Source organism: Cricetulus griseus, chromosome 6 (genome assembly GCF_003668045.3).
Source record: "Cricetulus griseus strain 17A/GY chromosome 6, alternate assembly CriGri-PICRH-1.0, whole genome shotgun sequence".
NCBI lineage: Eukaryota > Metazoa > Chordata > Mammalia > Rodentia > Cricetidae > Cricetulus > Cricetulus griseus.
This window is the reverse complement of record NC_048599.1, coordinates 30176327-30191451: the sequence shown is the minus strand read 5'-3', so window position 1 is coordinate 30191451 and position 15125 is coordinate 30176327. Positions and strand designations below refer to the sequence as shown.

Here is a 15125-nt window from a genome sequence, read left to right as displayed (position 1 = left end):
TCATCATCCAATATATCTTGTCAATCTCACTTTTCTTCTAAACAAATAAAGATACTTGCAAGATAATGGACCACTTCAGCTGACCCATTGACTTCATTAATTGTGTGTGTGTGTGTGTGTGTGTGTGTGTGTGTGTGTGTGTGTGTGCGCGTGCGTGCGTGCGTGCGTGCGTGTGTGTGTGTGTGTGTGTGTGTGTGTGTGTGTGTGTGTGTGTGTGTTCTTTGGATCTGGTACTGAGAATGTGTGATGCTATTTTCTGGGGTTTGATAGCCTTCTCTAGTTGGTTTCTTTATCTCTGAGGAGAGACAATCTGCTACTAATAAATGGATACTATTTCTAGCCTAACTAAGTTCCAAGCATACTTTCCACTGTCCACAGTTGCTCCATGGGGTACCTTTTTCACTCATGAAACTTACATATGTGTATGGAACTAGCAAAACGATAGCAAGCACCTGTCAGTTGTGTTCACCATCTTTTCGGTCATCTGTTTCCCCATTTCAGTTTCTGATCATTCCAGAGAAAGTTCCCACTTTGCTCATGCATGACAGGCTAAGGAATCCTCTCAAGTAGGCTTTATTTTTTTTTTAATCCTAAGTAAGAGTTTGGGAAGATGGAATAAGACAGTTGGAGTCTTGCATTATAGCTCCCTTAGCCTTCAAGTTCTGTTTGGTCCTGAGTGGCTCAAGTCACAATCAGGCAAAGCTCACAAAGAATTCTCCAATGGCTTTCTGGTTGAGTGGTGTATTCTCTATCTATAAACAAATATGGGGAGGTTGGCTTTGTTGAGATCAACTAAAAGATCAGGTACGCTTCACAGCACAGCTGGATTGTAGTTCATTTGCAATGAGGGCTAGTCTGGACCTATAGGTCCAGATAACATATGTTACCTCCAAAGCCTTTCTGGAGCTTAGGGAGAAGATCAAGGTGACACATGGCTCCTGGAGAGAAGTACCTCCTAATGTTTCCTGTCTTTTGTGTGTGTGGTGGGTAAGGTTGCTACCCAGAGTCTCCTGTTATAGGGTCAGACAGCAGGCACAGCTCACCTGTGCCTCCTTTGACTTGATGCTTAGCTGTGCTGAAGGGTTAAATGTAATGGCACTCTTTCTGACCTCTGGCTCTGTGGTGATTAGGAACAGGGTGTGAGACTGTAGGAGAGGAAGTCTTATAGAACTAGACCCTCTCCCACGAGAGCAGACTGTCTCTACTTCTTATGGCTTCTTCATGGCCTCAACTACTTCTCACTGCTGTGCACATTTTTCTATCTGGGAGCAGCCCATAGATTTCACTTATGGGCAGGATACATAGGCTTTGGGATGCCAGCTCTTGTAATGTTTGTCAGCCAGTCTTGACTTCTGGTTGGTCCTAGAGAATGGTGATGTGATGGTCCTGCTGACTGTTCCCAAATCTGGGGTACACATACCAATAAGATAGAGCACAGAGGGAGACCAGAGTTAATGTCTATGTGCAGAGCTGGTCACTGGTCTTTGTGTCACTGTAACATAACCCAGAATTCCCAGTGGGGGAAACTCAGGCATTTGAAACCAGTCTAGCTGTGTTCACGGGGCTGTGGAAATGGTGCTGGAGGAGGAAAGAACTTTGTCCTTTATAGAGGGGAATTACACAGACTTGAACATTGTCCAGTGTGTTTCTTGGTTTTGCACAGAAGTGACCCGTGTCCCAGAGAAAGGGGTCCCATGCTCTCAGTTCACTCTATCTCATCCATTCACCACCTGAGCTCTGCTATGCCAAGCCATCTCCATCAGGTGGTGCATTGTATTTGGGTCAGCCAAACTCAATGCTTTTATTGTTGGATTATCCATCTCTGCTCTAATTTTGATATGAATTCTTTTTTGCATATATGTAGGATGGTATGTAGTGTACGCACATTACATATTGTCATGTGAGTACACATTCATTTGTGTATGTTTATGGAAGCCCGAGGTTGATGTGGGTTGTCTTCCTCTATCAGTCTCCACCTTATTTTTTTGAGACAAGGTCTCTCAATGAACCTAGAGCTCAATGAATTGGCGACACTTTGCTGGCCAGTGAGCTCCAGAAATCCTCTTGTCTCTGTCTCCTCATGGCTAGGATCATAGGCATGTGCCACTATGCCTGGCTGTAGGTACAAATTTGGATCCTCATGCTCGCTAAGCAAGTTGCTTACCAATTGAGCTATCTCCCCAGGCCCTTAATGGCCATTTTTATCCAAAATAAATGTTCTATTTTTAAAGATGAGTTATTTTTTAGGAAATTTAACCAATTAGCAGCACATATGTGCTGGCAAAATGTCTCACTCTGACCTGGTTCAGAAGATCATCTGGCCTCTAACCATAAGGATCCCGGGACCAAGGAGGAGTGCTGTTTCATGTCATCGGGACTAAACTTCATATCCTCCCCCATGGGAGTGCTATTTAAATATCCCTTTAAATTTGTCCTAGGTGGTATTCTAAGTCTTGGGTAAATGTGTATTGTGGAGTAGGGAGGAACAGCAAATAGAAAGGGCTGTGGACCTGAAAAGAACAGTTTCAGGTCAGGTGGAGCAGTTAGCAAGGGGAGATGAGCAAACCCTCAAGGCTACATGCTTCAGCTCATTTTAAAAGTTACACATTCTGAAGGCCATGTGGCCACCTGCAAATGGAAAACTATTCTCCAGAGAATGTCCCCTTGTCCTGTTTCCCAGGGAATGTTGCTTCTGTCGTCCTTGTGCCCTCTGGAAAAGTAGCTTTTCATTATTTGTGTCCTGCAAAAGTAGCTCTGTGCTATCTTTCCCCTTCTCCACTGAAAGGAGGCCTGTTCTATCCTAACAATTAACCACAGAATCGACATTCCTGGGAAAGAAGCTAGAAGGATTTGAGTCCCTGTGACTTTCTAATCAGCACCTTTTTTTTTTCTTGAGATTCACAGAAGCCAACACATTCCACAGATATAGTAGACCTCCAGAAGTTTCTAACCACTCCACAGCCAGCCAGCCTATCTGAGATGTCTTTTAGACTCTATGTACATTTTTTTATTGTGTACGTGTGTGTGAACACATGCACTTGTGTGTGCCTCAAAGGAGAACTTGGGGGAGCCTGTTTGTCCTCCCACCATATGGGTTCCAACGATCATACTCATGTCCTCAGGGTTGGCATCAGTGCCTTTGCCTGTTGAGCCATCTTGCCAATTTCCTATGCAAGTTGTGTACCTAAAATGTCCAGGCAAGTGCTCTTTGTTGTCATAGGCTCCATCTTTTCTGTTTGTCGGTTCTCTAAAAACATCTTTCTCCTTGCTTTAACAGTTTTTCCAGGCTGGCCAGGTCATGCTAAGTCTAAGCCACAGAATTTGGGTCTCTGTCTTTCGTGCATATTCCCCACTACAGACAACAAGGCTGGAAAATTTGGCCAGTTCTGCCCATTGAGTCTTCGTATCACAGAAAGAGTCTATCTTCTGAGATGTTAACAAAGAAAGAGCATGGTTCTTTTTCTGAACAATGGAACACCTCTCTCTCCTAGGTAAAGGAAGAGACATGAGTCAAGATATTCCCAGGTTTGCTTCCTGTGGAAACCAAGGTACAAGAAAGAGCCTGCATGCCCATGCTCATGGATCCCCAAAAGATTCAGCTACCATGAATAACTGAGACACTCTGATATATCAGAGGCTACAGAGACCATACTGGAAATTCTGAACCAGTGGTAAGCACACTATTTCTGGAAGAAATAAAATAAAACGGTAAACTATTTTGGTGTTTGGGGAATCAGGATCTCTTTCCCAATAACTCTGCTACTCCTGTGTCATGAGAACACCTATGAGCAATGTATAAACAAAGGTCTACATAGTGAGTTCCAGGACAGCCAGAGCACAAAATAAAATAAAACAAAACAAAAACTAAGAAAAGAAACCAACCAATTAAAAACAAAGCCCAACAACAGGAACAACAAAATCTTTGTTGGAGCAAGCAACAATAGGAGAGGGTGTACATCAGGGAGGCAACTAAGAAGGTGGAGTCTGTGCCCATGTTGAAGAGATTATGGGCTAGAGCTGTGCCTGATAAATTCCCATGGGACTGACAGGCTGAATGAGACAGGCAAAGCAGTGGTCGTGGAGTTCCGGCACTATGTCCTGTCGAGGAGAAAGGAAGACTCTCCCTCGAGCCATGCTGCTACTTCTCCTAGGCTTCCAGTTCACCATTCCTCCAGTTTCAAAGGCCAGTGAGGAAACCACCACCCTTGTGTCTTTGCTTCCCTCGGTGGAGTTTGCCGTGAACACATTCAACCAGAAAAGTCAGGGGGAATATGCCTACAGAGTAGAGCAAATCCTGAGTTCCTGGCGGGAGGAAGAGGTAAGTGACCATATCCTCAGCTGTCCTGCCTGAATGTTCCTGCTCCTCAGTGAGGGACAGGAGAGGGCAATCCACTTCTTTTGCAGGTTACACATAACCTACTTCAGTTAGTTTCAGTGGTTAAACCTATGTTTTCCTTACAGATTCTTTTAAAATCGGATCATTTTGTATCTACATACGAGATCCATATGCCATTCGTATTGCTTTGAAACACTTTAAATGAGTCATTTTAGAATGAGCATTTATTTTTAAATATTTTTTTATTATATTTCATTCAGTGTGTGTGTGTGTGTGTGTTGGCACACACAAAGGTCAGAGAATAAACTTCGGGATCAGTTCGCTCCTACCACCATGTAGATACTGGATATTGAGCTCAGGCTGTCAGGTTTGGTGGCAAATGCCTTTACCTGATGAGCCATCAGAGCAGACATTTCTGTGTAACTACCTCTCGCTAACCAGTTGTGCCACTGGAGCTCACAGAGCAGACATTTCTAAGCAGATTAAAAACCACTTATTAAGTAAAAGAGTCACACACAAAAAGGTGCTGATGGATGAAGCTGAAAACTAGGCCAGACACAAAATTTCAAATAAACAAAACAAAACAAAACAGTAATTGGTAAGAATGGACAGAGCAAAGCAAAGATAAACGGAAATGATACTGAGGACTCACGGAGCACAGAGAGCCACTATCTCTCTTGAAAGCACCAGACAGCGCCTCCTCTCCATTCCCTCCTGCTTAGGACTCCTGGCTGACCCACTCTGCCAACTGACCACATCAGACCCTCTTCATCATCCCATAATGCCCCCTACAGAATGCAGCGAGGGTAGTGATGCTCACCTCCAATGTTGCCCTTCTGGCTGTGGGGGAGGGGCAGTCTCTTCCTCCTTCCCTGGCAAGGGAAAAACAGAGGGGCTCCAGCCCTGCCCAGTGCAGCACCTAGCTGGTTTTCAGGACACACTGTAAAAGGAACAAGGCTACTCCTGAAACACTGGGCTTGTACTGCTGGTGTTTTACTTGTAGCTTAGCTGAGAAAGCTCCGTGTCTTAGGGTTAACTATCCAGCAAACACTGGTAGAGCCACCACCCTCCCAGAACATGTCCTGTGTCCTCTTGGAATGCAGGTGTAGGTTCAGATGTCTGCTGAGAGTGAAGTCTGGGTTTCTTGTGGCCAAATGTGGGCTGCGGGGCCTAGAGATAATAGCCTCAGCCTTGACTTCTCTGCTTTCCAGCAGTTCCCCCCTCTTGGTTCTTAGCTCCCTAATCTAGAGACTACCTCCATGGTTTCTGTCCTTCATAGAGCTGATGCTAGGCCTGGAACTCCAAGTGGAGGAGAATCTGAATCTCTTCACACACTGAGCAGTCACAGAACCTCTTAAGAGGCAAGAAGGGTGTGTTCACTTTAACCTCTTTCTGTCTGCAGATGTCTTTTCCAGTTGCTTTCTCCATAAAGCTTCAGCTGCGTAGAACCATGTGCAAGAAATTTGAGGAAAGCCTGGACACTTGCCCCTTTCAGTCGCGTTACAGTCTGAATAATGTAAGACGGGATACGAGCATCCATAGCTTTTACAGCAGTGGATGCTACAGGGACAGGGTGGGGCGGTAGGAACTAGGGCAGCTAGTCATATGACATCCACAGTTATGAGTAGAGAAAGATAGATGTATGCAAGTTTCTGGTACTTAGTTCATTCTTCCCACTCTATTACAGTTCAGGTTCCAAACCTGGGGAATGGTGCCACCCACAGTAGGCTGAGTCTTTGCGTAATTAATGTCATCAAGACAATCCCCAACTGATATTCTCACAGGCTAATCTGGTCTAGGCCATCCCTCACTGAAATGATCTTCCTAGATGGTCCTAGACTGTGTTAGGGTGAAACTAATCATCACAGTGGCTAATTCTGACAGGGTGCTTTTCTACCATTGCTGTTAGGTGTTTGAATTACACAGACATCCTAGACATTCCTCTAGAGGTCACTGTCTACTATGTGTGAGTGGAAACAAGTACCCCGAGTTACCACAAAGCTTCAGATCACGGTCAAGACTGGGTTCACTGGATAGTCATGTCTGAATGCCCTTGTATCCTTCTGCTACTTATTGGTCTATGGAAGGGAAAGGATGAAATGGATGATTTTTGGATAACATGCCACAGACGTCCTTCCCTTTCTTGTTTCACCGTCCTGTCTTATTCTTTTCCCGCAGACCTTTACCTGCCTGTTCACTGTTGGTTCCTTTCCCTGGGTAACACAATTCAAGCTCTACAAGTATGACTGCTTGTAGTTCCTCTGACTGGAGTCATCCACGGACCTGCCCTGCGCTACTCTGCATCCATGAAGAGGTTAACCTTGGCAGGGCCTCTAGGCTCTCATGTTCCTTGTTTTGCAACATTGTATAGGGTCAAGACTGGGTGTGTGGATGATAACCAGGAAGGATTCATATTTCTTTTGTTTTGTCATTTAGAATAGCTCATTAAATATTGCATTTCTGAAAGCTTTCTGTGTATGTTTTTATGGCTTGAAGTTCCTGGGGTGGGGGCAGCAGGAGATATAAATAAGAAGTATCAAAACTGTTGTCACACAAGTCCAGAAGCAAAATGGCTATAGTCTCTCAGGGTATCAAATACCCAAGATAGGACCCAGGCAGAGCTTCTGCCTCTCTTACTCCAGCACATGGGAGTGCTCTTTGATCTCCAGAGAGTGGCCTTCATGCTCCTCTGGTGACAAAAGGAACAAGTAGGGTTTGGATTTGCTAAAGAATTGCTGATTCCTTAATTTCTTAACGAGTCAAGGTGTCCACAAAATAGTTAAGACTGTAGAATTTGAAAAACTCAATTCCCAAGATTAGTAACATGGACACTTAAATGTTTACAGAAAGCCACTGAACTGTGGCCTTCAGAGAGGCAATTAAGAGCACTTACTGCTCTTACAGAGAACCTGAATTTGAATTTCAGGGCCCTATCCTGGATTCACTGGGCACCTGTACCCATATCTGCACATACCTCTCCCTTAAACATCATTAAAAATAAATCTTAAAATAATCTCTGCATGACATCAGTTAGCTGGTGGGAGGACTTGATAGTATTTATCTATAAAAACCTCAATTTGAACAACTGTGTGCACATGAACATATCCTCACAAACCTCAGAGATCAGGTGAGATTCCAGGACCTATGGTAAACATAGAAATAAAAGGAGACACTCTGACCAGGAAGAATGGTTTTGCATCACCTTTTTCAACTGTCCCCATCCTCAGGAAGCATACATTGTCTTTGGTGGTGAGATAAGACTAGAATCTGCTTTGGATGCCAACACTAGATTTGCCTTGGTGACTCCCAGATATACTGCACACCAACTTTAGTACCAAATGGACCCACAGTCTGGGACTCTAGACCTACCCCAAGTAAGGATGGTTTTATTGGCTATAGAGTCTAGGACAATCCTAGGGGAACCTGGTCTTCCATGTCAACTGGGTTGGCCCTAGTGAACTGGGCTACAAACTTTCCCCCAATTTTTAGGCTGTTCCCCATGATCCAAGCTTTACCCTGGCTTCAGCAGAACCAGAATCATGGGACCATCATGTTCCAGCCAATAGGGGCTGGGACTATCCTGGTAGATTCCATTGTTCAACAATATCAGCAGGTTTGACTCCAGGACGACTCTATGGACATAGACTAGGCCCAGCTCTTCTGACCAGTATCCAGACCACCACATGTTCTACCTTGCCCATCCCAGGCTTAGGTCAGGAAGCAGTAGAACCTTTAATAGGTGAAACTTACTGATGAAAGCTAGATCATGATGATACTTATAAGAATATCTGGACATCAAGCGTTTGCTTTATTTCTGTGTCCTAACATCCTTTGCATTTAGAGGCATTGTTCAGACACAAGCTCCTACCATGATGTACTACCTCATCAAAGCCCCACAAATAACAAACTAACAAACTGTGGATGGAAACCTTCAAAACTCTAAGCTCAAATAAAATTTCCCCCTTTAAGTTGATTTTCTTAGTTATTGTGTCAAAGCAACAACAAGCTGGCTAACCTTTGTGTCTCTCCATCACCTGTGAGATGGAGATGACACTCCATCATTCCATCTTAGTCACCAAGACATCTTCAAGCATGGCCAATGAAGTCCTCACCATTACCACGAACTCAGGTCACCAGAACACCAAAGTCCTAGTGCGTTAAAGGAAGCCAAGGCAGGAAGTCCAAAAGGGCAGGAACTGGAGAGAGGAGCTGTTGCAAGGCCATGAGGAGTACTGCTTATTGGCTTGCTCAACCTGCTTCTTATAGAACGTAGGACCATCAACCCAGTGCAGTGATGACATCATCCACAATGGGTTGAGTCCTCCCTCATCAATCACTAATTTAAAACATGTCCTACATCCAGATCTTATGGAGGCATTTTCCCAGTTGAGGTTCCCTCCTTTCAAATGACTCTAGCTTGTGTCAAGTTGACACAAGTGCTGGGTGGTGGTGGTGCACTTCTTTAGTCTCAGCACTCGGGAGGCAGAGGCAGGCGGATCTCTGTGAGTTCAAGGCCAGCCTGGTCTACAGACTGAGTTCCAGGATAGTCTCCAAAGCTACAGAGAAACCCTGTCTCAAAAAACAAAACAAAACAAAACAAACAAAAAAACCAACCCCCCCAAAAAAACTAGCTAGCATAAGCATCATAACCAAAAAGATTTTACAAACTGAAAGAAGGAAGCTGAAGATATATCATATTTGCAATGGCTAAATATTTGATTATATGTGCACTATGTGATAGGTGGGACTTTCTTATCATTAGATGAGTTGTTTTTCCTCATCTGCAACCTTCTGAAGTCCTGACCAATGCCTTTCCATATGAGTAACTGCTGCTTGTGGTGTGGTTTGAATTGAGCCTAGGGTGTTTCCTGAATATGGGCTACTCTAAATATGGTGTGTGGGGTGGAAAGATCACTATTCCTAGTGGCTGATGAAATGAAAATTTCCTGTCTCTTGTTAGTAGCCTGGAAGTGGGAGAAAGATAATCATTGGGTTGTAAGAATCTAGGGAATGATAGTCTTTCTAAAGTTCCTTAGTAGGTGTCTTAGTCACTGTTTTATTGCTGTGAAGAGATTCCATGACCATGGCAACTCTTATAAGGGGAAGCATTTAACTGGGGGCTTGGTTATAGTTTTAGAGGCTTAGTCCATTATCGTCATGGTGGGATCATGGCAAGCATGGTGCTGGAGAAGTAGTTGAGAGCTACATCCTGACACACACAGAGAGACAGAGAGAGCATAGGCTTCTGGGACTAGCATAGGCTTCTGAAATCTCAAAGCCCACTCTCAGTGATACACTTCCTCCAACAAGGCCATACCTTCTAATCTTTCTAATTCTATTAAAGATTTGTACCCCCTGGTGACTAAACATTCAAATATATGAGCCTATGGGGGCCATTCTTATTCAAACAACTGCAGTAGATATAGAAAAGTAGTGAAGACATACTCGTGGAAAGGGATCTTAAGTATTATCTGAAAAGAGCATGTCATTTAACATAGAGTGTATGAAATTCTCTTTCTAGATTCTAGAGTATAGCTCATGGAGATTTATCCCGTTGGAAAACTTTGCCAATTAATATGAAAATTTCTTTGGAATTGGTTGGCCTTAAGGGGGCAGGCTGATATTTGCCTCCTTTTCCATGGGGCTGTGTGGCCCCCAGACTTGACGTCTGTACACCTGTGTTATACAAATGACCTGCTGATGGAATTCTTTTGGTGCTAAACCCTGAGGCAGATTGGAGAGATGCAGGTGCTTTAGATGGAACCAGTACTTGTAAACACCAGGCACAGGTATACATCAAGGGTCTTTCAGTGTCAGAGATGGGCAACTATGGCCAAAGGCCAAACCAGTCACCACTTACTTCTCAGCAGTCTTATTGGGACACTGCTACTCTCATCAGTTTACACATAGTTTATGATTCCTAAGAAACAAAGATAACATGAAGATAGTTGGCAAGGATATTAGCTACCCCAAAAGATCAGAATAGTTATTTTATGACTTCTTTGGAATGTGTGCTGGACCCTGGTTCAGGTGCCTTCGATAGGACGTAGTGGCCTTTGGTTCATCAGTATTTTTCAAATATTAATAACAATGTACCCCCTGAAGATTGTGAAATGTTGCTCCTTTTCTAATGGCAGAAGCTCCTAGGGCTGTCTTCATTTTTAAGTGTCAAGGAGATGCTGCTGCTATTCTTTGTGTGGGGATCTCTTTTTGGATAGAGAAGCTAGTCCTCCCATTATCTATCAGCTTCAGAGACCTGGGGAAAGGTGTGTGGGGAATCTCAAGAGCAAACATCATCTATCCTGAGAAGGGCCAGGGACTTGCCTTCTTCCCTAGTGTGCATGGGATGCCCTAGAGAAGGTGGGTGCTGACCAACATTTTTTTTTCTGGCCACATGGGTCATGTCATGAGACCAAGCTCAGATGGATGTAGTTGTGCTATGTGGGCTACCTCTCAACATATAAAAAAAAATGGAGGATGCCACTATGGTCACCAGGATATCTTGCTGAGAGAACTCCGTTAAGTGCTTAGCTTCCACTCTCATGCCCATAGCCCACAAAGGTTATTACTTGTTGGTGTTTAATGATCTACTCTATATGATGAATCCGTACAAAGAGAATTTTCTAAAATGCCAAGACATGAAACCCCAAACATTTGCAAGAAGCACAAAGCTTCTTAAGCCTGTAGTTGCTGCTTCCTATGAATGGCAGATATCTTCAGAAAAAGGAGCAGGCTTGGGACAAGTGCTGTGGGTAGATCCTTGTGGTTGATCTCAGTCATGGTAAGCCTCTCAGAACAAGTCATTTCCAACATGTGGAACTGTTTTGAGTGTGGGTTGCTGATGGTGAAGGAGCAGATGGAGAGCTAAGGAAATAATCAAAATGGGACAGTGGATGGAGGAGGCTCAGGAAGCTTGTGGTTTATGGTTAGGATACTGTCTACTCAACCTTATCCCTTTCTTGTCCAGCAGCTGGAGGACGTTGATCTTTGATCTACAGGAGTAACCGCCAACTCAAACTCTGCTTGAATGGTGAGCTGTCTGCGGCTGGGCTTCCTCCTGATCCAGAGGCATTTGTGTTACTGTCCTCATCTAATAAGCGGCCCCAGGAAGAACTTCTGGACTTTCACTGTGTGATACAAGCTTTTAGGAACAGTAGGGGATGCCCTGTCCCAGGACTTGACTACTGTCAGACTAAAGTCATTAGTTGAGCTATTAATTGTTCTTGATAAGGGGTCTATGAGCCCTAAGTGGGGATGTCCCAAGAATTAAGCTGCCCTTTTTTTTGTCCATCAGAAAAGGTTCTGGAGCTTCAGCTGGGCATAGATCCTGGAGTGAAAACAGTGGGACTGACCCCTTCTCTCACTACCTTTTCAAGCTGTATGCCAACGAAGGGTTCCTAATATAACATCAGCATTTACTAGGCTCTTTCCTCTGAGTCCAGAAGAGGAGGATCATGACCAAACAGTGAGCAGTTGTTACTCAGGTCCGGGATACAGGACATAAGAAGACACAGACATTATGAGACCATGATGTGCAAGGAACAGACAGCTACTATTGGCAGTAGGCAGAGTTGGGGGCAAAGCTTGGCCAGGTCTCTGTAGCTTGTACCTATGCTGCCTGCCTTTTGGGACTCTTTCCCTATTAAGGTTTAGAAAGGGATTCTGGGAAGTTTGCCATTGGTCTCTCCTTGGATCTCTAAGCATGGCTCTGTCATTTGCTCTTGCATCTCCTCTATCCCCTGGCAGCACCCACGACTGTGAAAGGGGTTGAGGCTGGTATCTTGCCTTACTTTGTCCAGTTAAGGACTGTCCTGAAGGGGGCAGGTATCTAGGCTTTCCTCAGATTTCTTACAGATGGTCCTTCTCAGCCTCAGCTTCATGAAGAAAGTTCTTGGTAGATTTTCCTGAAGACAGAAAAAGACTGAAGTGAGCAGACCCTTCTTGCTACCTGTTCATAGATGGGCCTCATGTCTTTGGTCAATTATGAGGAGAAACCCCAACTCTCTCCTGAGTTTGGAGCTTCTCCAAGACCTAGCATCTCTTTCTTGGAGGTGAAAGCCACAGGCGGAGTCATCTACCGCTAGTCCATCATCTACCTCAAGTCTCCACATTTTATTCTACCAAGTGAGGTCTACACGTCACACTCAATAGGTGCCTGAACCAGCAACTGCAACTCCAGAGGACAGGCTCTGGGAGGGGAGTAGTTCTTTTGATAACTCAACCCAAAGAAATTGAAGCCCAAAGAATATATCTGCAGCATACTGTCACCTGGTCTACATGAAGAAAATGCTTATGTTTCAGCACACCAGCACAGAGGATTGGAATGCTGGCTTTATGGATAAGTTTTCATAGTGCGTACTCTGAAATTTTCCTCCTGCTTCCTTCCACTGTATCTCTCTCATTCCTTCAGTAGTCTCCCACCATTCCCATCTTTTCTTTCCACAAGGCCAATGCTACCTTTAGCAAGGCCATAGCCATAGTTGACAGGTGAGACTCCAGCCCAAGAGAGCTCAGACAACAGGATCAGCTAGTGATCCGCAGAGGTTCCCAGAGGTCTCGGTGCTGTGCAGGGCTGAAACCCCTCTGCCTTTGCTGAGGAAGGAAGAACAAAGTATTCCTCGCCCATCACTACAGTGTGGCATTAGGAGATGGGTATTGACATCTCGAGGACATTCTGTAGGCATCTCATCACCAAGGAGCATTTTAGGATGAGGAAGATAGTTTGATATGCTCAATGAACTGAGTGCAGTCTGCCAGCGGCCCAGAGTAGGAGGAGATTGAGAGACGGAGCTGAGCTGGCAGCTGGCTCTCAGGACAGTTAGCTTGTCCCTGGTCACAAGACAGCTGGTGAGTCCTCACTGACAACTTTTCTGTTTCTCTTCCTTTCACTTTCCCAATTTCTTAAAACCTTGCTTGTGTGTGTGTGTGTGTGGGCACGTGTGTGTGTGTGTCTGTGTGTGTGTGTTTGTGTGTGTGTGTGTGTGTGTTCATGGAGCCTAGAGTGACACCAGGTGTTTTCCTCAGCAGCTCCTCTCTTTACTTTTTGACACAGGGTATCTCATTGAAACTGACGCTCAGCTTGACTAGGCTAGTCAAAAACATGCCCTCTCCAGACCTTCCTGTTTCTGCCTTCCCAGCACCAGGATTGGAGGTGTGCGTCCCCATGTCAGGCTTTTCACATGGGGGAATGGGCATCTCAACTCTTGTTATCATGGTTGTCTAGCAAGCGCTTTACTGGCTGAGCCATCTCCCCAGACCTCCAATTGCTTTAATATTTGAATCTCTTTGCATGTTGCTCATGCTCCTCTAAACAAAGCCTAGCCTTGTCCCTGGAAGTAGCTCTAATTGAACTCAGTTGGTCAACAAAAACTAAAAAGATAGACAAGTGGAAAAGGTATGAGTTGCAAAGAAGAAGGAAATAAGCAAGGGTGGGAGGGAGATGAGAGAGAGTAATGGCAGGTGAATATTATGAAAATATACACTATACATTTATGATCTGTCATAAAAAGCCTATTAGTGTGCATAATAAATATACACTAGCAAAAACTTTAAAACGTGTTTTTGACATGTTTTCAGTCTTTGTCCATGGAATTATTATGTAAATATTTTCTTTGCTCAGTAGGAATTCTCCCCTAGAAGTACTTATTCTAGAGTTATTATTATTATTATTGTTATTATTATTATTATTGTTATTATTATGACATAAAATCCAGATTCTCCTGTCCCAGCTTCCAAACTGTTAAAACTACAGTTGTCTACCACCATTCCACACTTATAGCTTATCCTTTAGTTAATTAATTACTATCATAAAACATGATAATATTGAATAGTAATTTCTATGTGAGTAGACTTAATTTAAAAGAAAGCATAAGTTAATAAAGCATTCTAACCCCTGAAACCAACTGATTTGCTATGTGTAACTCAATCCCAGACTAAAAATGTCTAATGAAGACTGACTTGCCTGCTTCATCAGCAAACAGCCAAGCGTAGTGGACAAGGTCACCCACCTGTACCTTTGAGAAACTCATGATGTGAATGGATCTGTGGGTATACTCGTCCTTGCTCGGATTGTTGAATGTACTCACAGCAAACTTCACTATGTCAGGGTCACTGACTGGGTTATCAATGTAGGGTTTATCCTTTTCAGAACACCATGCCTGAGCTCCCTGGGCTTGGAAACCCAAGAGAACCAGCAAGACTGGCCAAGGCAGAGACATCTTTCCAGCTGGGCACAGTATGCTGCAGGTTCTGTCTCCTGCCTTAGCCCTTATAGCCCTGTTCCCTGAGGTCTAAGCCTTCAGTTCTTTTCCTGGGTCCCAAACTCCTCCCTCTGGGTCTCCTCTCTGTCATCACAATGAATTCCCTCCACATTTGGTACCACCTCCCCCAGCCAAAACTGTTTATTCACCTCCTGTTCTGGATGGAGCAAAAGGGCCCAGGCGATGGTTTTCGGAGGATAAGTGCACGTGGGGGTGGAGTTGGGCGGGGAGGCAGAGGGGTCCCTGATCTGAGTCTAGGTGCTTCTTGTGTCCTGGTGTATAGAAGAGCCTTCGCATGGACACTCCACAGTTAGGTACTGAGAGATTTACACTGGTGCTAGGTTTTAGTGAAAGGTAATTTCTGGACAGGCCACTGGACGTAATGATAACTCAGGAAACAACAGATTAAAGATGTGTGGAAAGAATGAGCGTTTTGATAAGGGAGAATTGGAGCTGCTTGAACTGACGTTTATTTATCCCAGAGCTGCAGCGCCGCACTAGGGAGGCAGTTGTCTCTGCTCTTGGCTTGA

General features: G+C 44.3%; 1 protein-coding gene and 1 pseudogene across 1 annotated transcript; one reads left to right on the top strand and one right to left on the bottom strand.

Moving 5' to 3' along the window:
- Window positions 1-4093: 4093 nt before the first annotated feature.
- Window positions 4094-7955, top strand: LOC100771766 (cystatin-9). The gene is made up of 4 exons (XM_027420876.1): window positions 4094-4318; window positions 5739-5852; window positions 6515-6576; window positions 7826-7955. The coding sequence occupies exons 1-4, from the start codon at window positions 4094-4096 to the stop codon at window positions 7953-7955; spliced, it is 531 nt and encodes a 176-aa protein (XP_027276677.1).
- Window positions 7956-11011: 3056 nt separating this feature from the next.
- On the bottom strand, window positions 11012-14553 carry LOC100771477 (annotated as a pseudogene).
- Between the last annotated feature and the right edge of the window lie 572 nt (window positions 14554-15125).